At 46.6% G+C, this 21,717-nt stretch overlaps 1 protein-coding gene across 15 annotated transcripts in view; it reads left to right on the top strand.

The window, feature by feature from the left end:
- Positions 1 to 21,717, top strand: part of HECTD1 (HECT domain E3 ubiquitin protein ligase 1) — an 87,246-nt gene that overhangs the window by 3,652 nt on the left and 61,877 nt on the right. For all 15 annotated transcript variants that reach the window (XM_078602573.1, XM_078602569.1, XM_078602576.1 and 12 more), the window contains exons 2-6: positions 2,615 to 2,787; positions 7,519 to 7,753; positions 19,322 to 19,549; positions 20,928 to 21,215; positions 21,419 to 21,689. In XM_078602573.1, the coding sequence (XP_078458699.1) occupies positions 2,648 to 2,787; positions 7,519 to 7,753; positions 19,322 to 19,549; positions 20,928 to 21,215; positions 21,419 to 21,689 (1,162 nt within the window). In that variant the 5' untranslated portion in view covers positions 2,615 to 2,647. The remainder of the gene's footprint in view (positions 1 to 2,614; positions 2,788 to 7,518; positions 7,754 to 19,321; positions 19,550 to 20,927; positions 21,216 to 21,418; positions 21,690 to 21,717) is intronic.

The raw sequence follows: 21,717 nt of genomic DNA, 5'->3' as shown, positions 1-21,717 counted from the left end.
CCCCTTTTTTTTCTGGCAACAAAACAGATGTTAAGATGTTTAAAACACCAAACTGAAACCTTTTACAAGGAATCATGTCTGCAATTAACCACAATACTTGTGGTCAGAATGCAAACTAAAAACGTACTCTGATAATATATGCATTGTCTTTGAAACTGATTGGTCCACACCAGAGACAGCTTTCTTTTGAGCCTATGGGCTCAGTCTGTCTCCCGGGGGAGTTGTAAATCTCTCGCTTCACAGTGAGGAGCCTCTCACAAACCTCGAATGGGAGAACCCCCACGTTAAAAACTGCGGTGTCACGACAGCTTGACTGGCATTTTGGGAAGTGTCTGACAATAGCTGGACCTCAGTTTTATTTTAATATACCCGGTGAGATTCCATCCAACCCCCACCACCCCCCATGAAGATTTGTCAAAACAATTCCAGAGCTTTGCGCGGCATGGCGAGCCCCTCATCCAGCCATGAATTTAGAAAAGGGCTGCAGGTTTTATATACAGTAAAACCTTGGATTGCGACTTACTTGGTCTGCGAGTGTTTTGCAAGACGAGCAAATTTTTTAAATAAATTTTAATTTGATAAACGAGCGAGGTCTTGCAACATGAGTAGTACGTGTATTCGCTTTGTCTGCCGAGCGTCACGTGATCACAACTGATATATGAGTGCTTTGATATACGAGTGCTTTGGATTACAAACACGTTTCCAGAACGAATTATGCTCGCAATCCAAGGTTTTACTGTACTTGTACGTTTTCTTGGGGATGACCATCTGTTTATACACAGACACCGGTGTAAGATTTGGACGGTTGGCTACGTACGGTGCCGAAAGAAGCTCAACATACGTACTTACATCATAGCCTCCAAAGCAGGTGCTCGGGCAATACATTAACCTACGGAAATTAACTTAGGTACCAGAACGGGCTCCATTGCAACAAATGCGAATCCATCACAGCGGCGAACGGGATGGGTTTATTTTGCTTTTCAGATTAAAAAAAATTTTCAGTCACGGTTTTTCAAAGATTCCCATTGAGGTACTCAGGTTTGTAAGACCACGTTTTTGTCCATTAGACCAGAGTAACATGGCAGTTAGAATTGAAGACTCTGAGCGTAGCTCCATAAGTTAGCATTACAGATTGTACAGTGTTTGTATTAATTTACCCATGACTTTAAGGTATTATTGTATTTTCCTGCTGCCAGAAATTAGAATCAATTCACATCATAATGTCAATATTGGATGGTAAATTGTTCGGACCCAAAATATTATTGGGTTCTGCTGTCAATGCTGTAAGAACATGCTTTGTAATAATAGGGTTTTCCCCCTTTTTCTGGCAACAAAACTGAGGCTAAAAAGAAAGCCATCCCTTGGTGTGGACCAATCAGTTTCAAGGACAATGCATATATTATCATAGTGTGTTTTTGTTTGCATTTTGACTGCAAGTATTGTGGTTAATGCAGACATTAATCCTTGTAAAAAGGTTTCAGTTTTGTTGCCAGAAAAAAGGGGAACAACCCTATTATTATATTTTGGTACTGGCAAAGGAGGTCGAATGCTGAAGATGCTTTGTGCTGTATAACAAGGGGTTAGACCCAAAAGCAATTATTGGTGCACGAGTGGTCCTTGAGGGACGTGTCGACTATAACACACGGAGGAGCTGAAGCCGGGTGGTGGTGGTGGTGTGCTGGTAATGAAACCAGAGTCAGTCCTCGCAGGACGTGTGATGTTCTAAATGGGGTGGTGACGCAGCCAAGTGATAGTGCGTTCGCCGCTCGTTGCAGAGGTTTACTGTTCGAATCCAGCAGCTGTCTGCCCTGATTATTACCACACATCCGATTAGCACGGTTGGCTACGTACGGTGCGAAAGAAGTTCAATATACATTTCTACTGTGGTGTCTAATAACTGTAATGATACGAGGGGTCGTCTGCTTAACTCGCTGGACGTTAAAGATCCCCTGACATAATTAGCAAGAGGAGGCCGTGAGGGTCCATTTTTGCCAAATAAAAAATTACCCCGGCAAGTTGCTCAGTTGGGATTATACATAGCAATCATTGCCTGCTTACTGGCAAACTAATGCCTAGGTCACCTTGCAAATGAGGCTTATCCTGGTCTCTTTGAGATCTCACCTGGTCAAACAAAGTAAACTTTAACTTGAATATAGAAAGGCCTATGACCAGGTGGTGGAATTGTTGAAACTGTAAGAGCAGTCCTTGATATTAACGAAGAAAGGGATGACCTAACATCAGGTGGTTTGGTGAACTGTATAAGAAAAGTCCTTGAAGCATGCGTTGCCTGTAACAAGTGAACAGCTTGAGCCAGTGGGTGGTGGTGGTTGAGACTTTAATCAGGATTAGATCTAACGATGGTGCCGTGGAGTAGGAAAACCAAAGAACAGGTGAGGGTGTTGATGCAAGACCGTAAGAGCCATCCTTGACAGACATGTCGCCTGCACCAAGAGGAAGCAACAGTTGCTGTGGGATCGGGCAGAAGGAAGGAGTCTAGCGACAATTTGCCACCTGTGGTGGCAGCAGCCACCCTTGACCATGATGACCACTTCCCTCCGTGATGTTGACTGCACACTCTCCGCTCACAGCTCTCTGTCTCGCTCCATGTGCCCAGGGCGTTGCGGGCGGGCGGCCGCTGGGGAACAGCATGGCGGAGGTGGACCCGGACACGTTGCTCGAATGGCTGCACATGGGCCAGGGTGACGAGAGGGACATGCAGCTCATCGCCCTGGAGCAGCTGTGCATGCTGCTGCTCATGTCCGACAACGTCGACCGCTGCTTCGAGACGTGAGTGGGCCCTGCCTGCGCTGCGATGTCGTGTTTTTTTTTTGACGGTACGATCATCGTTGCCCCCCCCTTCGGCCATCGTCTATCTGTTGTCTGTTCTCATCCATTGTTACTACTCTCGTCAAGAAACATATTACAGCCAATTAGTAAAGGTTTGTCACGTAAACAAAATGTGCCAATTAGTCGCTGCTTCAGCACACCGGTGTGTTAGGAGAGTAAACCCAAAACATTTGCAATTCGAGTACGACATTTCGCTGGTGATAACAACCAGCTTCATTAGGTGATAGCCAGAATTGTGAAGAAGTGAAACATTTATAAGATCTAACCCAAAAAAACCTTTACTTGGATAATATTGGTCGTGAAAGCCTACGGGTTAAACAAACATATTTACTATTTTGCATTACACGTGCAGCTGTTTATTGTCGTTTGTCTGACAATTTGGACCTTTGGACCTGTGCTGGGCAGCAGAGATAACAAAAAATCAACTGCCGGCTGAAGGCTTTCCCATGCCTTCCCATGCCGTTGCCATCCCTCGCGGTCCGGTGCTGCCACCTTCCGTTTCGCCCCCCGTCCCCCCGTTTCCTGCCGCCAACCCATTCACTGTCAATACGACGCGTTAGGCACGATATCAATTTTGACGTAATGAAAGATTATCGCAATGCCATTATTCAATAATTCTGTGATTGCGTTGTGTATTTTACCGTCTTGTTTTTGTCCTGTTATACTTTCACTATGAATAAAGATGTACGCAAATTATCTTCATTTGCAGTTCACTCCACATAAGCCTGACTTACGTCCTTTAATCATTGCAACTTTGCAGTCTATATAATCTTGCTGGTTACCTTGGAATTGAATAATAATTTCATGAAACTGCTGTACTACGATAGTCTAGGCCAGGGGTCTGCAACCTTTAAGACATAAAGAGCCACTTGGACCCGTTTCCGAAGGAAAAAATAAACTGGGAGCCGCAAAACCATTGCAACATTTAAAACAAATATAACACTGCATATATTGTTTCTTACCTTATTGCTATATACAGGATCGTGCAGTCAGCTGTCAATCTGAATAAAAAAAGGACTTTTTCACTTAACAATGTAAAATATATTTTTGCAAATTAATAGCTAAATTACCTGGTTAATGGGATTTTTGCTCCTGAACCTCAGTGCACAGTGTCTGCACATCAGGGCTGTAAGACGTCACCTTCATTTTCACACAGGCTTGCAAGCTGTCATCTGTGAGGCGTGATTGATGTTTGTTTTTAATATAGTTCATGTTGGAGAAGACCTGCTCAAATACATATGTGGAGCCGAAGATCGACAGGACTCCAAATGCATACTTTTTCATGTTTATATAAGTGTTGGGGATGGCGTTCCATGTTTCGAATACAAGTTTGTCCTGTTTGGGAAGGTTTTCAATATCACTCCATTTATGATTCTGAGCCAGAATGGCCTTCTGACGGGCAACATCCTCAAGAGTAGCGGTCAAGCATTTGAACTTGGACACCCATATATCTTTGTCGGCTATATCGGCCAGTTCCATCTCAAGATCAGGTTGACTTACACCTGCAAATGCAGTCATATTCAATAGGGATGGATCGATCGCCAGGGGAGTGACAGGGAAGGATAATGTCGTTTTTTCCTCTCTGAACTCACAGAATCGTTTCCCAAACGAACTTTGCATTGTGGTGATTGCAGACTTGAAATATTCCAAATTTATCGTATCATGACTTTGTTTGAACTCTCTCAAAGAGGGAAAGTGAGACAGTGTACCTCTCTGTAAATCTTTGACAAACACTGTCAACTTGCGCTCGAATGCCAAAACCTCCTCCAGCATGTGCAGGGCTGTGCCTCCTTTCCCCTGAAGGGTTGTATTTAGCGTGTTTAGATGTGCTGTCATGTCTACCATGAAATGTAATTTTTCCAGCCACTCTGGCTGTTCCAGCTCAGCAAAGGTGAGCTCTTTGCTGCCCAGGAAGATTTTTACTTCTTCCAAACATGTGACAAAGCAACGGCAACGTTATTGCCTGTCACCGGGCGGGCAGTGTGGAGCGGAGCGGCGACCTGTCAGCAGCGGCAACGCCAGAGCAGGTGTCACAGTGCGCCTCCTCCCCTCGCTAGCATCCGCCCCGGAGCCGCGGTCAAGGTTCAAAAGAGCCGCATGCGGCTCCGGAGCCGCAGGTTGCCGACCCCTGGTCTAGGCTTAGCTTAAGTTTGTGATGCAGCAGATTCATTCTGTTTAAATGGTAAAATATGAATTAATTGTAAACCTTAATGTCGTGTTTTTAATTTCGCACATTTTTCAGAAATAAGGTACTTCCTGAGTCTCAAGACTTTCATGAGGGTCCTGAATTTTTATGTTTAACCAAATCGATTGTGGAGCGTTATGTGTTCGCGGCTTTGGAAACGCTTGCAAATATAGGGCTCACTCGTACTGGGATATAACGCTCAAAACCCATCGAAATTTGTGTTAAATAACCCACTTGCTGTACTATTAAATGTCGAACACCTTGTACATTAGGGCCAGAGTGTTCGGGAATTTTACAGGTCAGCACGATCGACCAACCGTTGGCTTCAAACGTTGGAGCGTGGGGGGCATGCGCCACCATGCCCGGCTCCACATACCACATGGCTCCACAAGCACACGCGGTGCACATTGGAAAAAAAAAAATCTGGAGAGGCAGTCTATTCAGGGAGCCTCGGATTTGTCGGGGGATATGACCTGCGCACAGAAATGTGTGGCCTGGAAACATGCACGTGCATGCGTGTTGGGCATTGCGGGCTTATGTGGGTGAGCTAGTGCCCTGACTCGCAAATCAAACTCAACACATTTTTAAATAGCACTGTGGCCTTGAAAGATGAAAAAATATATATAATTGGTCAGTTTAACACGTAGGCTTTCACGACCAATATCCATAATATAGCTTTTATGGGTTAGATTGCATAAATATATAAATGTTTTGTTAAGGTTTGTCACGTAAACAGAACATGCCAATTCGTTACCAGTACAGCACACCGGTGTGTTGGAGGGGCAAATCCACAACATTTACAATCTGAGTATGACGTTTCGACAGTATTTGATGGTAAATGTTGCGGCTTTGCTCTCCAACACACTAGTAAGGAATTGACATTTTCTGTCTACGTGATGCACCTTACTAATTGGCTGTGTCAGGTGATCAAGTTCAAGTTCATTTATTAGGTATAGCCCTGGGAGCCATGTGGCTCTTAAGTCGGGTGCAAACGCAACAAACAAAATATGATGTCGGGTTTAACGACATATTTACACAATCTAACCCAAAACACCTCTTTTGCATATATATTAGGTGACATTATGGGAAATTAAAGCTCTTCTTCGTGTTCTATGAATATGCTGTGAAGAAGGGTCATTGGAGAGTGGGTGGGAGTGAGTCGTGATGACGCAAGCGCGATGCACGAACCAGGCTCAACGGTTGTAGGATGCGGGTGACATCATCACTGCACACGGGCGCGCCAGCCAGGAAAATTTTTTTTATAACATAGTACGATTACAACGTTTTGGGAAACTGATATAGCGATAAATTGTCGTATTGTGAAACACCATTTGAAGTCCCCTAGTCCAGTGTTTCTAAACTGGGGGGACGCGGACCCCGTGGGGGTACATAGCAATGTCCTAGGGGATACGTGAGGTGCTTTATAAATGTGTAAAATTATGTCATACATGAGAGTCATTGGTGAATAATAATCAAGTGTGAATTTGCCAATATAACATAACTACGATAAAACATTTATCCATATGGTAACCTCGAAGGATATTAAAGACCTTTCTAAACTCACTGATCTAAAACTGTGATTTCCTCGAGTAACCAGCAAGTGCATGCAGAGCGTCCGTTGAATTAGTTTTCATCCGCTTGCAGTTACTAGCCAGTTAGGATACCTCACAACATGGACAATTGGTTAAAATATAGATGTTCATTATTCATACATTCATATCTCGGGACCATGTTCGGGTCAGGCCAAGACAAAAGGTACTCTGCAAACCCACTGACTATCAGCAAAGATTCGTTCATGAAGCCATCCCGATATATAAACACAGACACAATCATTGGAAGGATGCTATTAACCAGTTTAGGTCATAACCAGCTGTGTTGTTCCCTTCCTACCTACCGATGTTAGCAGTTATTTTCGACTGTCTGGGTTACATTCACTAACACAGCCACCGTTAGCTGTGTTAGTAAATGGCGGCCTGCCATCCTTGTCCACCTCCATGTGGCGATGGCTCTTTCAGAGCTCTCTCCGAACTTACATTTACAAGAGAATGTCTTACATTGACATGCTAATCTTTCACAATGCAATAGCCACCTCCACAGCTTCGTTTGTCAAGATTTCTCCGATCTCACATTTACATGCACATTTCATCTCTAGCCCCGCCCACTGACCCTTGGGCTACACCCATCTAAAACCTTTACAACTCCCTGCCTTAGCAGCGCTCCCGCCATCTATTTTCTGCCTCAGCAGCTCTCCCGCTATATTTTTCACCTGATGACGATTGCTTGTGTTGTGATCGAAACGTCGTGATATTGTTATTGTTTTTATAATTTTTCTATCTGCGTGGCTTTACCGAAAGACCCAAAGAATATTTACAATTTGAGTACGACGTTTCGCTGGTAATTACATCCGGCATCATCCGATGATGCGATCTAACCCAAACAAACCTTTATTATGAATGTAACATTGTTTCACTTCTTTTCACTTTCAGATGTCCTCCTAGGACATTCCTGCCGGCCCTGTGCAGGATCTTCCTGGACGAGTGCGCGCCGGACAATGTTTTGGAGGTGACCGCCCGAGCGATCACCTACTACCTGGATGTCTCCGCCGAATGCACGCGCCGCATTGTGGCTGTGGACGGTGCCATCAAAGCTCTGTGCAACCGTCTGATCGTGGTGGAGCTCAACAACCGCACCAGCCGCGACCTCGCCGAGCAGTGCGTCAAGGTAGGACGTGATTTTGCCCGCGCGGTCTCCTGAAGTTTACTTAAACACCCAGGAAACGGTGAAGGACTCTTTTTTTTTTTTTTTAATAGGGTCCTGCATTGGGTTTATTTTAGTATTATTTTAAAGACATTTTTGCCCGATTTAATGAGCGTTTTTTTAAGGGAGAGGAAACCGGAGCACCCGGAGAAAACTCGCACGCGCGAGGGGGCAACGCTCTATTCCCGCATGGATGTAAATAGATGGCGATGAGTTCGTGAGCTGGTACTGCCTTCTGGCACCTCCGCGACATCTGCTGGAAGGGAGTTTCAGGACATTTGTGTGGTGATCCACCAACCCTGGCTCCTGCCTCCACAGTGCTGGATTACAGGCCACATGTGCCACCAGATTGGCACCGCTTAACGCTTCACACGGCCCCCTACTACCACGCGTGGTGAGCAATGAATTGTCACAAATTTGGGGGGTTGCCGTTCGGTTCATAAAGCGTTGTTTTGTTTCCACCGTCTTGTTTGTGTTGTTCCGTTTTGTTTGTGCTATGCTGTTCGTCTTCTATGTATTGTCTGTCTCGTGTATGCGGTCTTGTTCCTCATTTGTACGTTTTGTGGCGTCTGGTTCTCCTTGTTTCATTCTTTTCCATTCTGACCATTAGCCTGATGTAAGTTGTCTCCTTCTTTCGTGTGGCGTTGGTATAGAGCAGCGGGTCACATTGTACGTGGGATCTTGTAGCCATTCCATGGCATTTGGGGCAGCTGAGTGGAGTCGGCTTGTTCCACCAGAATTTGAGTGTTGCATTGGGGTAGCTGAGTAGAGTACGCTTTCCTACCAGAATTTGAGTGTATTGGGGTGGCTGAGTGGAATCTCCTTTTTCTACCAGAATTTGAGTGTTGTTTTCGGGTAGCTGTGTGGAGTCTGCTTGTTCCACCAGGGGCAGTTATCAGTGATAGACGGCTGATGGTTTGCACCTGACAGCATTCGCAGTTTGGCGAGTCCTTGATCTTCCATTTACGTCAGGGGTCCTCAAACTTTTTAAACAGGGGGCCAGTTCACTGTCCCTCAGACCGTTGGAGGGCCGGACTATAGTTAAAAAATAACTATGAACAAATTCCTAGGCACACTGCATATATCTTATTTTGAAGTAAAAAAACAAAACGGGAACAAATACAATATTTAAAATGAAGAACAAGTAAAGTTAAATCAACAAACTTGCCAGTATTTCAATGGGAACTATGGGCCTGCTTTTGGCTAATGAGATGGTCAATGTCCGGTTCCATATTTGTCACTGCTTGTCGTAACAAGTGATGCAAGTGTGCATCCGTTAGTCTAGATCTGGTTGGAGATTTCAAATGTTTCATTCTGGAAAAAGTCTGTTCACAGACATAAGTGCTGCCAAAGATGGTTGCCATTTTGAGTGCATGGTTCCTGAGATGAGGATATGTCTCAGAGGAGAGAGATGCATATAAATTATGAAGGCTGCTTGACTTGAATGCATCTTTCAGAGAGTCACAATTCTGCAGTTCAGCCAGTTCCATTTGGTAAATTGTATCCACATTTTCAATGTCAATAGAAAATGGGTTACGGAAAAGCTGTATGTCCTGTTCATGGAGATGAAGCTCTTTAAATCTAAATTGGAACTCCTTTTGCAATTTTTCCAGTGAATCCACACATGTTTTGTTTGGGAATGCAACCAATGGTTTTTCCGCTAACAGATTTTGAGTTGTGGGGAGATGGCAGAAGTTGTCCTCCTTCACTTGTTTGATGAGGAGGCCTAATTTTACTTCAAATGCTTTGACATTTGATTGCATATCACAGATGAGCTTCCCCTTTCCTTGAAGTTGCACATTGAAACTGTTGAGTAGCTCTGTTACATCTGTCAGAAAGGCAAGGTGCCATTTCCATTCTGTATCATTGAGCTCTGGTACTTCTTTGTTTTTTGAAAGCAGAAAAGCTGTAATCTGTGGAAGTAAGTCATAGAAACGTTTCAAAACTGCCCCTCGACTCAGCCAACGGACTTCTGTGTGGTACAGAACATCTTCATAGTCATCATTTAGCTCAGACAGAAATTCCTGAAATTGTCTGTGGTTTAGTGCATGAGCTCTAATGAATTTCGATTTAAAGCTTTCGGTAAAGTCACGTAGAAGGGAAGTAATAAAATAATAAAAATAAAACATAATAAAATAATTCTCACGACGTTTCGGCCACAACGCAAGCAGCCGTCCTCAGGTGAAAACCAGGTCCGTCGAGGCGACAGCGTCTGAATGAAACAGCACACGAGCTTGGAGCATATATATAAGCTGGGTTGGAAGGGGGGGGGGAAGGGCGCCTTGACAAAAGAATTTGCATATCAAGAGGAATTTAGCATATTTATGGGAAATGCAGGAATGTAATTAGTACTACAAATGCCCTTGCATTATGCAGGATTAGCAGCATCAAAGGGAGGGGTAGCATTAATACTCCTTCCCTTTATTAATGCTACCCCTCCCTTTGATGCTGCTAATCCTGCATAATGCACGGGCATAATTAGTACTATTCACATACCTTCATTTCCCATATCCCCTCCCTTTGATGCTGCTAGTCCTGCATAATGCACGGGCATATGTAGTACTAATCACATTCCTGCATTTCCCATAAATATGCTAAATTCCTCTTGATATGCAAATTCCTTTGTCAAGGCGCCCAGCTTATATATATGCTCCAAGCTCGTGTGCTGTTTCGTTCAGACTCTGTCACGTCGACAGACCTGGTTTTCACCTGAGGACGGCTGCTTGCGTTGTGGCCGAAACGTCGTGAGAATTATTTTTATTATGTTTTATTTTTATTATTTTATTACTTTCTTTCTACGTAGCTCTAATGCCCATGGCATTTCTGACAAACACCACCTGACTGGTGAATTAAGACATGTACATCGGGCCCTCAGGATGAACGGATACTCTGACCGTACTATCAGCCAAGCTGTCTCTCCCACCACACAAACAGCCACATGAAACTCCGACCAAAACCATTACGTTACCATACATAGCTGGCGTGACCAAAAAGATCTCCAAAATTCTAAACAAACATAAGATCCAAGTCCGATTCAGTACAGTGCATAAAATCCGTGATCTGATTCCATCTGTGAAGGATGTCGTTCCTGACTTACAGTATCCTGGAGTCTACAAATTGAGTTGCATTTGTGGTGATTGCTACATTGGAGAAACGAAACGTCATGTTTCTGATCGTGTCCGCGAGCACAAGTCAGATCTGAAACACGGCAGAACTGATTCTTCTGCCATTGCCGATCATTGCTACAACTCGGTGGGCTCTCATGAAATTGTCTTTTCCGAGACCAAGGTTCTCTGCAAACCTCCCGGCTACCATCAAAGGTTTGTACACGAAGCCATACAAATATACAAACACAGACATAATTTCAACCGTGATGATGGGTACAAACTTAGTAATCATTGGAAAGATGTTATCAACCACGCAAAAAAGACTTAATTACAATTTTTTGGACCATCTTATCTGACAGGCACTATTTTACTTTACTTTACCGAGTGTTAACATCCCCAGTTATTTTTTAACAGTACTCTCTTCATTGTTCAGCCAGCATTGGTATTAACATGGGCATTTTCGTTCTTTTGTCTATCATGTGTATTAGAGCTTCCCTCCCCCTCTCTGCCCATTGTGTTGGCGTGTGCGGCAGTTGGCCGCTTGCGCATAATCGCTCCATTGTGTTGGCGTGTGCAGTAATTAGCCGCTTGCGCACAATCGCTTGCACGCCGTCGCCCACCCTTTTGGCCTCGGGCCCCCCTCCCTCCCGATACGTTCCATTCATTGGCTACCATAGTCTGATGAGCTCCCCCCTCCCTCTCCTCCCCCCCTCAACTCGCTTTTAAGGGATTACATCTTGAATCATTGCCTCACTTGATGCAGCTAATCTGGCTGTGACGGTCCCACCTGATGACGGAGACTTGTGTTGCCTCCGAAACGTCGTGATTTTTTATTTTATTTTCATTCATTTTGATGTTTTACCTACGTGACTTTACTGAAAAAACCTAAGAAGATGATTCCTTGCAGTCACGAAAGCTTCAAATCTAGAATCTAATGAAGTTAGCACAAGATACCACAATTTTCATAACAGAGTCCCACTTCAGTGATTTACTACACAGCGCTTGTTGGTGGATGAGGCAGTGTATGGCTATTGGATGAAAATGGTTATGTTTGTCCATCTCTTGGTTAATGCGAGCAATTACTCCTTTCTTAGACCCCACCATGCTAGGAGCACCATCAGTTGTCACACTGGCTAGTTTAGCCCAGTTCAGCTCCAAACCATTCATAGTTTGGCAAACCTTTTCATAGATATCCTCTCCTGTAGTTGTCCCTTTGATGTTTTGCAGTGCAGCAAGCTCTTCTGTGACTTCAAAATAGTCATTCGTCCCACGAATAAAAATTAGAAGTTGTGCAGAATCACGAACATCATTGCTTTTGTCGAGTGCCAAGGAAAAATAGTAAAGTTTTTTTGTGGAGTTTTGCAAATGCTGATGCAAATTGTCTCCCATTTCTTCAATTCTCCGTGTAATTGTAGGTCCTGAAAGACTCACTGTACTAAATCAATCGGCCTTCTCTGGACACATCTCTTTGGCAACAGAAAGAAGGCATTCTTTAACAAATTCTCCCTCCACGAATGGTCTGCCAGTGCACGCTATTAGCTTGGCAACTTGAAAACTTGCTCGCAGTGATGGAATATTTAGCTGCTTCTGCTTCACAAAAGTATTTTGCTGAGTTAATGTATTTTTCAGTTTTAATATTTTATCTTTTCTCACTTCTCCGACCAAACAATCATATTTATCTTTATGTTGAGTTTCATAGTGTCGACGTAAATTGTATTCTTTGAACACAGACACTATATTCTGGCATATCAGACACACAGCTCTTTCCTTGTACTGCATGAAAAAGTAATCATAAGTCCACTGTTCTTTGAATATCTTACACTCAGAGTCAATTTTTCTCTTTCTTGACATCATTGTTTCCTAGGGAGTCAAAATTGCTATTAGTAAAATACCAATATATATACAGCGCTACAAAAACAATATACCAGCAATAACTTTGCCCACACAGAGACATACAGACTGCACTGCCCATCAATGCAGTCTGATTGGGGGAACTCCGCTTTTATCCCAGGCTCACACTGGTGCGGGTGCCATTAAAAAGTTAATTACACCTGCAGTTTTGTTCACAGCGCAGCCGGCCCCTCCCACATGCCCTGGCTTCCTCTGAGTCCTAGGAGGTGGAGTAGTAGTCCGGCTGCGCTGTTCGGTTCCTCCCACCACCTGAAGCTTGATTGCGGCCGGACTACAATTCCCATGATCCAGCGCTTCAGCCGGCCAGCCAATCGGCGGCGGCCGCCCCCTCTCCCTCTTCCACCAATGACCGTCCTTCTCATGTAGAAATTAAATAACAGACAGGCTGCGGCGGCAAAAACACCCGGCGGGCCGGATAAATGTCCTCGGCGGGCCGCATGTGGCCCGCGGGCCGTAGTTTGAGGACCCCTGATTTACGTCGATCACAATTATCTACTCCCAGAAGGAGGCAATGATGCACTTCCAGAAGGCTGTGTGACTGATGCGTTGTGTAAGAAATACTTTTTATTGTTCTACATGGAGAGAGATGGATAAGGGAGGGAGACGTATTGGCTGCTTATTGGTGTTATTTATATTCCCCATCATCACCGAAATTATTATTTTGAGTTATGGCATCACAGTGTGCTCTAACCGTGCTCTGTGATATCACAGTGCAAGGTTGCGTTATATGTATGTGGAACTTCTTTCGCACCATATGTTTTCAACCGTGCTAATCGGAGGTGCGGGGAAAGGACAACAAGCTAACACAAAAAGCAGTTCTCAAGAAATTAGTTTTCAATCTACATTTCAAAGTGCATAGCTCCAGTGGCTTCATAATATCGTTAAGGAAGAACGTTCCATACGTCCGCAGAAGCGCATCTGAGCGCGTGCGATGTGGTGACCGTCTTTGTTCGATGGTTAGCCAAAAGCCGCTGCGAGGATGACTGGAGTTCGCGTGATGGTTTATGCTCCTTGACGAGTGCATCAAGGTATTGTGGTTGATTTGTGGCAAGCACTTTGTGTGTAATGAGTGCTTGTGTGTAGCACATTGGACTTTAACGGGTGTTCACTCGCGGGCTACAGAGATCAATGTGTGTGCGTGCGCGTGTGTGGTGGGAGCCGTAGTGCAGCAGTTAGTGCACCGCGCTACAAAACCAACAACCCGAGTTCGATTCCCGCTCACGGCCAACATCGGTGACGAATATCTGAACGGGTCCTGGGCCCTCCCTGAGGTCGACTCGGCCTCTAATTAGTACCCGGTGTGGTGTGCAAACATCGCTACTGGGGAGACAAACGAGGCCCGGGCATGGTGCTGACTGCCCACCCACCCCCTCGTCGTGCTTTCCTGGCCTTCATAGGTGCTCTCGAACAGCACTTGCCCAACAGTCTGTTAAGGCTATATGGGGGATCTTTGTTTTTGGTCTGTCCTGTGCCCTCCTGGCCTTGGCACAAGCGGCCTGTGGTGACGTCACCGTTACTCGGTGGCGAATGGTGGCTGCTGTTATCGTTGCGGTAATCCATTTTGTGAGCTGGTATCGTCAGCAGGCAGTGCATGAAATCATATTTTTGTACTGTACATCTATGTTCTCACGCCTGAAGTGTGGTCCAATAACCTCCACAACCTGCATGGTGGTGGGGAGATGGAATGTCCTCATCCAGCAGTGGATTGACAAAGGGCTGGATGCGTACCGTACGCTTACTTCATCACGGTGATAACTGTACTTTCGTGTGTAGCTGAACGTCTCTTGCTTGTGAAACTTAAAGGGCGGGGGCATGTCCCGACGTGCTGTCTCACCGACTATATTAAAATTGCCAGCCTCTTCCATGCATAGTCACGAGACGACGGCATGCCTGGCACACGCGCCGCCTGTGACGTGAAGGCTGTCGGGTTATTAAAATCGAGCTCGTTTGTTTACCGTTAAAGTTCGGTGATTGCGCAACAGCGGGAGGCGGATTGGGAGGCGTAGCGACCTGAGTTTATTTCCGAGCATGGCTAACCGGGCGATTTCCAAACCAGTCCTGGGCACAACCAACCCCCCCCTTCCCCCCTACACACTTTTACCAACCCACACTTGTGACCAGCTTTGAGCAGTATGGTCAACCATCCCTGCTGGCATGGGGGATGCCCTCATCCAGCAGTGGTTTGATAAAGGCCTCTGCATTTTAATGACAATGTCAGTAACATCATAACGTCTTGCGCGGAAGTAGCGCACGCGTGATTTGACAAAGCAAAATGCCCAATGAGCACTGGCGCAGTGCTCACGACACCACGAATGGCCCCTCATTGTTGGACATTTCCACTCAAACTTGGCTTTTTGAGTCAGTCCGTGGTTAAACTGGGTTCTCAAATGTAGCGAGCTGATGACCTCAGCCTCGTCTCCGGTGACTTCACCAACAACAAAACATCCCCCGAGCACTAGGATTGGATTCGTCACTTAAATTCCATTTGGTCCTTTGGTTATGTGCAATCACCACGGTTGGCTTTATTGCCCCAGTTTTATTGTTAACGAAAACGCCTTGATTCTGCGCACAACGTGACCCTCGACTCGGTTGATAAATGGGGAATCATTTTCTAGTTGCGATGAACCTCGTGGCACTCTGTGTTCGTGTTACATTCTTGAACTCTGTTCAGAGTTCTTCTCTACTCTCCGTGTGTGTTTGGGGGGTGGGTGGGGAGGGGGAGAGGCAACGCTCAGATTCAACAAAGAGCCTGGAATTATTCCTGCCCCTGTTGGCAAGGGTCCAGTATCTCAGTTGGACCAACAACATTGATTTTTCACATCGACTTGTACAGGCCCACGGAGGTATGTTGATGATGGGTGGGGCAGGCGAGTCCTCCCCCCCTCCCTCAAAGTGATTTCCTGCTCAAATGAGCATTTAAACTAAACAATAAAATTGTTGTATTTTACCATGTAAGGGCCTACTGAGCTATGTAGCTCTTTTTCAGAAGTGACCTGGCAATTACGAATGATAGCTCAACCAAGTGGCCTTATCGTGCGGAAATTGATAGCAGTAGCCAAATACTCGAGATGCATGTTGATTCGAAATGTGGAGGGAAAGAAAACCGGAGGGCCCGGAGAAAATATCCACGCTACCTTGGGGAGAACAGGCGTCAGGGTCGGGATCGAGCCTACGAACTCCTGTATACCAGGCGAGGTAGTTAACATCTCACCACCGCAGGGCCCCACCCCAGCACTGGATGTGAACTATCAGCAACTAGGCATATGCCGAGTGCCCGACTTCCTCCGTGGCGTACGAGGAATCATCGCTGGTCCTGGGTCGCATCTTAGCTAAGTAATACATCCTTTTTTTGTTTTGTCTTCATTGTCTCATTTGCATTCTCTCTCATTGGTCCCATCTCATTCCACTCTGTGCCCCCCGTTGTTGTATAAGTAGCCCAGCATTGAAGTGGCTAACACGGCCAGCTTGGTTTTACGGGATTCATTTTTAGATTATTTTGGGTTAGAGTGTGCAAATATAATAAAAAAACATTTTATTGAATGCTCCACCGCCTGACATAGGCAATCAAATTAAGTTGTCACGTGGGCAAATATGCCAGGTGATTTGGTTTTTCAAATCAACTAAATGTTTCTACATCATGGGACCTCCTTTGCCAGCACCAACATGATTTTTCTGGCAACAAAACAGGTGTTAAGATGTTAAAACACCAAACTGAAACCTTTTACAAGGTATCATGTCTGCATCAACCACAATGCTTGTGGTCAGAATGCAAACAAAAAACATCCTGTGATAATATATGCATTGTCCTTGAAACTGATTGGTCCACACCAGAGATGGGTTTTTTTTTACTCGTCTCAAACGGTGTTAGACCAGAGGACGCCAAAAGGCGTACAGCCCAAAGACAATGCACTATCAGAGTAATGAGAGCTCGGGGTGAGCATCTCCATCATGGGACCTCCTTTGCCAGTACCAAAATATGATAATAGGTTTTTTCCCTTTCTCGCTAGAAAAAAGGGGGAAAAATGGGAAAAAACCTAATGCAGACATGATTCCTTGTAAAAGGTTTCAGTTAGGTGTTTTAACATCTTAACACATGTTTTGTTGCCAGAAAAAAGGGGAAAAACCTATTATCAACTACATGTTTGATTGGCGCAATCGGGTGGTAGAGGGTTATAGTAAACTAAATTGGCACAATACCTTCAAAGAATCAGGATATTTATTGAGACTGGAGGAATCCGATGAGCTATGAACCTCTTTTTTTCACAGTACTACACGATGGATTCACCCAAGATAATTAAAAAAAAAATATTGGTTGTGAAAGCCTACCAATAAAGTTGTTATCATGCACAATGGAGGATGGTGCGGACTGGTGGCCCACATAATAAAACAACATCAATGCAGATAATGGGAAACACTTGTTGACTACCCACTAAAGCCTCCCTTGAGTCTCAAAGGCCTGTTTTGTAAATTAAGCCTTTCTCGTACCGAGACGTCTGCAAGTTGCAGGGCGCGTCCTGCTCACCGCTGAATGTCTGAAAGCGCAAGTGCTGCTGTTTTTAAAGACATTGTACTGTCCTCACCGCAGAGAACCGTCGCGACACGATCGTACTCGATGATAGCTGGTGCCAAACTGTGTCACACACACTCCCGAATGGCCTTTTACTTCCGATTCTGTTGCAATGACGTATACATACGTAATCGGAACGGAATCGTAAGAAAAATTGATGGGAGAGGGTTAACCAGGCTCGGCCCAACGTGGCTTGCAGGATCCGGCGAGATCAGGTGCATTCAGGATTTTTTTCGGGGGATTAGCACAGCCAAATAATGCGTGTGATCTATACATATAAAAGGGAAATTTGTGAATATGTGTCTGTTCAAAATGTTTAGCGTACTTCCCGACATGCTACAAACTTGAAATTTGCCATATAGGTACTTTCCAGACTGTACACCATGCAAAAATTATAAAAATACACTTTTGTATATTTTTTTGGGGGGGGCGCAATAATACATAATACATATATTTTGCACGGCAAGTGAGCTGTGACGTCACATCTGTCATGTGACCCATGTGCGGAAGTGTAACGGAGTGTGTCTGCTGATTGCGGGTAAAGTGAAATACAAATGTGTTGCAGGTCTAAGGCGTTCTTCGCGCAGCATTGGTTTATTATTTGAGTCGTTTACTGCTGTACGCACCCTGAAAGTTGTGTGTGTCTGCAGCAAGCGCGTGTATGTGTACCTATGGACGCGCGTGTTTGTGTGTGGGGGAGCGGTAGTGTAGTGGTTAGCGCTACGCTGCGCTACGAACCCGGCGACCCGAGTTTGATTCCCGCTCATGGCCACCACCGGTGACGATTATTTGAACCGGTCCTGGGCCTCCCCTACGTCGACTCAACCTCAAACGAGTAACTGCTGTGGTGTGTGAACATCGCCACTGGGTAGACAAAGGCGGCCGGGCGTGGTGAATCCAAGTCCCGGGCGAAGCCAGGTAGTAAAGCTAGTTAATAAATAAAAAGATTTTTATAAGCGCGATTCAAGATGTGCATTGTGATCATAATGCAGCTCGCAGCATGCATAGGAGCACGTTCGATAATAAGTTTGAAGAACTCGTGTATTGCACGACGCAAAGTTAACTTGGGAGCGGTCCTGCTCGGGAACTATGCCTTGTGCAGTCGCTCGACAAAGTCTCAGTTTACGAGCAGAGCACTTGGAGCCTGTCTGACGCAGCAAGTTGGTTCTCTTTATGAGCAATACAGGAATTCTCCGCTCGAAATAGCGCCATTACGCGTTGTTTGGCATATACGTTGCTGACTAACTTGGGGAAACACATTTCCTCACGTGTAACGTTTCGCACTTGCGTTCTTTTAATAAATTGCGCAATTTTTGTGCGCGCCGAGTTGTGCGTTTTCCCAGTTGGAGCTTTAGTAGGATGGTTTGACTTTGATGGCCATGTGATTGTTCATCAGGTGGTCATTGTCTTTCCCTCAAGGAGGTGGACCCTCCAGAAAGACTCGGTGCGGCTCTATTGGATAACAAAGAAAAGAAAATAATGAATTAACAAGTCGCTAACTTACTATTTTTGCTTTGCCAGGTAAGGCCCACTGAGCTGTGTAGTTTTCTCAGACCTGGATATCACAATTGATAGGTCAACGAAGTGTCTTCACGTGTGGAAATGTATAGCAGCCAGATACACAATAATACACGTGATGTTGATTATAAATGCGGAGGGGAAAAACTGGCGGACCTGGAGAAAAATCAACGTGACCATGGGGAGAGAGAGAGAAACACGCAAACTCCAAATATACAGCAGCATGTGTCAGGGTCGGGATCGAGCCCACGACCTCCTGTATACCAGGCGAGGTAGTTAACATCTCGCCTACCGTGGCGAAATGGGCCCTCGGCAAGGAAGAGCTTCCCCCCCCCCACCCCTTTATGCGTAAAACGATGAACCAAGCTTGCGACTTCATCAGCGCGTCTCCCCTGCTGCTGCTCCCCCACCCCACCCCCCCCCTTCTAGGTGCTGGAACTGATTTGCACTCGAGAGTCGGGGGCCGTGTTCGAGGCCGGCGGGCTGAGCTGCGTCCTCCAGTTCATCCGCGACTCGGGCCACCTGGTGCACAAGGACACGCTGCACTCGGCCATGGCGGTGGTGTCGCGCCTGTGCAGCAAGATGGAGCCGCACGACGCGTCGCTCGAGTCCTGCGTCGAAGCCCTCTCCGTCATGCTCAAGCATGAGGACCCGCAGGTGCGGTGGCGGCCGTCTCGCTCGCTCTCTCGCTCGCTCGCTTGCCCTCTCGCTCGCTCGCCCTCTCTCACGGCGAGGGATGCAACGCAAACGCGTCCGGGCCGGCGGTGGCTCCGGGGGTTGTGGATCCCCGCTCAAATGTTTGCGAAACTCCCTTCCCTCATTTTTGTGTTTTAGTTTGTTATCCTTCCCCCGCACCTCCGATTAGCGCGGTTGGATACGTACGGTGTGAAAGAAGGTCAACACACATACATTCTCGTGCGTGTGAAGGTGGTGCCATACCCTGTGTAAATGTGGACTTGACCTGTTCCGTCTGTATGGGATTGTGTTTACCCCTCGCACGTGTGTGTTTTCTACGGGTGCTCTGGTTTCCTCCCACCTACAAACTCTCACTCATTGGATGATAACACCTGTAATATGGTTCCTCCTCGCGCCTTTCTCTACGAGAGCGAGCGAATACTTAACCAACACTTTAAACTTTGGTTGTAGCCGGAGTGAAATGTGCAGGAGAACGTGTCTATTCGCGCTCCTACCAGGAGGCCCCTTTGTGAGTAGTAAGAATGGTTGCACCTGTTTGTGAATAGTGGGTCACGAATCTGCTGACTTTCATTCCCGGCCACGGCTTATATCAGTGGGAGAGCAATGTCTCAACCGGTCCTGGGTCTATGATTCACCTGCCTTGTGAGTCAATATAATGTCAGGATTCAGGGTCGTGATTACATTTGAAAATCTGCTAGAGGCCATGTTATTTTTATTGTATAATGTGGCCTCAAGTGGCTGGAATGGTTACTTTAACCAGTAGTTCTCAATCTTTTTTGGTGACTGTACCCCTTATTAAATTGTGTTTCAACCGAGTACCCCCCTTGCCTTACCCAACATGGTTCTGAGAAATTAATGTGTGAAGAATGAACATCAATATTTTAACTAGTTGTCCATTTTGTGAGGTATCCTAACTAGCGAGTAACCGTAAGCGGATAAAAACAATAAACGGATGCTCTGCTTGCGTAACGTAATGTGTCGCTCGCTGGTTACTCTTGAAAACCAGTTTGTTTGCAATCAATGAATTTAGAAAGGTCTTTTATATCGTTCTATCGTTTACCATATGGATGCAAATGTTATCGTAGTTATTTTATATTGGCAGGGGGGGCTACGTGGCGATGGGACATTGCCACGTAGCCCCCCCTGGGCGTTTGCATACCGCCCCCGGTTGAGAACCACTGACGGTTAACCCGATTTCAGCACACAAATAGAAATGCAGCTCGATGTTGTATTTTTTGTACATTGCGTGCCGCAGTCTCTCTGCGCGCACCGCGTTTTGTTTCATGCTCGTGATGTCGCTCGCCATTGAAATTGTGTCGCGCCGCTGAACGCCGGCAAGGTGTCCGACGGGGCTTTGCGCTGCTTCGCGTCTCTGGCCGACCGCTTCACTCGCCGCGGCGTCGACCCGGCGCCGCTGGCCAAGCACGGCCTCTCCCTGGAGCTGCTCGCCCGCCTCGCCTCCGCGGGGGCGTGCGGCACGGCGGGCACGTCCGGCACCCCCAAGGCCGCCCGCGGCCCCCCGTCGTCGGCCATCGCCACCGCGCCGGACTCGAAGATGGTCAGCCAGGTGTCGACCATCGTGAGCCTCCTGTCCACCCTGTGCCGCGGCTCCCCCATCGTCACCAGGGTGAGCGCGCCAGCCAATCGGTGCCGTTGCCACGCGTGGGCAGAGCGCCCCGTTTTCTGCCACGCTGCGCACAATGCAATTGCACGTAAAGGAGCAGTCGGATGCGATTTATGCTCTTCTATCGTGGCTGCTGTGTCCCCCCGTGAGCTGCGCAAGGTGAACTCGGCGCGCCCGCGCTTGCGTCGTTGCGCTTGTTGTCTCAGGACCTGCTGCGCTCGGTGCTGCCGGATGCCATCGAGAGCGCGGTGCAGGGCGACGAACGCTGCTCGCTAGACACGATGCGCCTCGTCGACCTGCTGCTCGTGCTGCTCTTTGAGGGCCGCAAGGCGCTGCCCAAGTCCACGTCGAGCCTCAGCAGCCGCATCCCCGGCCTGCGCCGGCTCGATAGCTCCGGGGAGCGCTCCCACCGGCAGCTCATCGACTGCATCCGCAGCAAGGACACCGACGCGCTCATCGATGCCATCGACACGGGCGGTGAGCCGGGCGCCGTCGTGGTCGTAGC

The sequence above is a fragment of the Lampetra planeri genome, chromosome 18, assembly GCF_965212315.1.
Source record: "Lampetra planeri chromosome 18, kcLamPlan1.2.h2, whole genome shotgun sequence".
NCBI classification, from domain to species: domain Eukaryota; kingdom Metazoa; phylum Chordata; class Hyperoartia; order Petromyzontiformes; family Petromyzontidae; genus Lampetra; species Lampetra planeri.
This window is presented reverse-complemented; position numbering and strand designations above follow the sequence as displayed.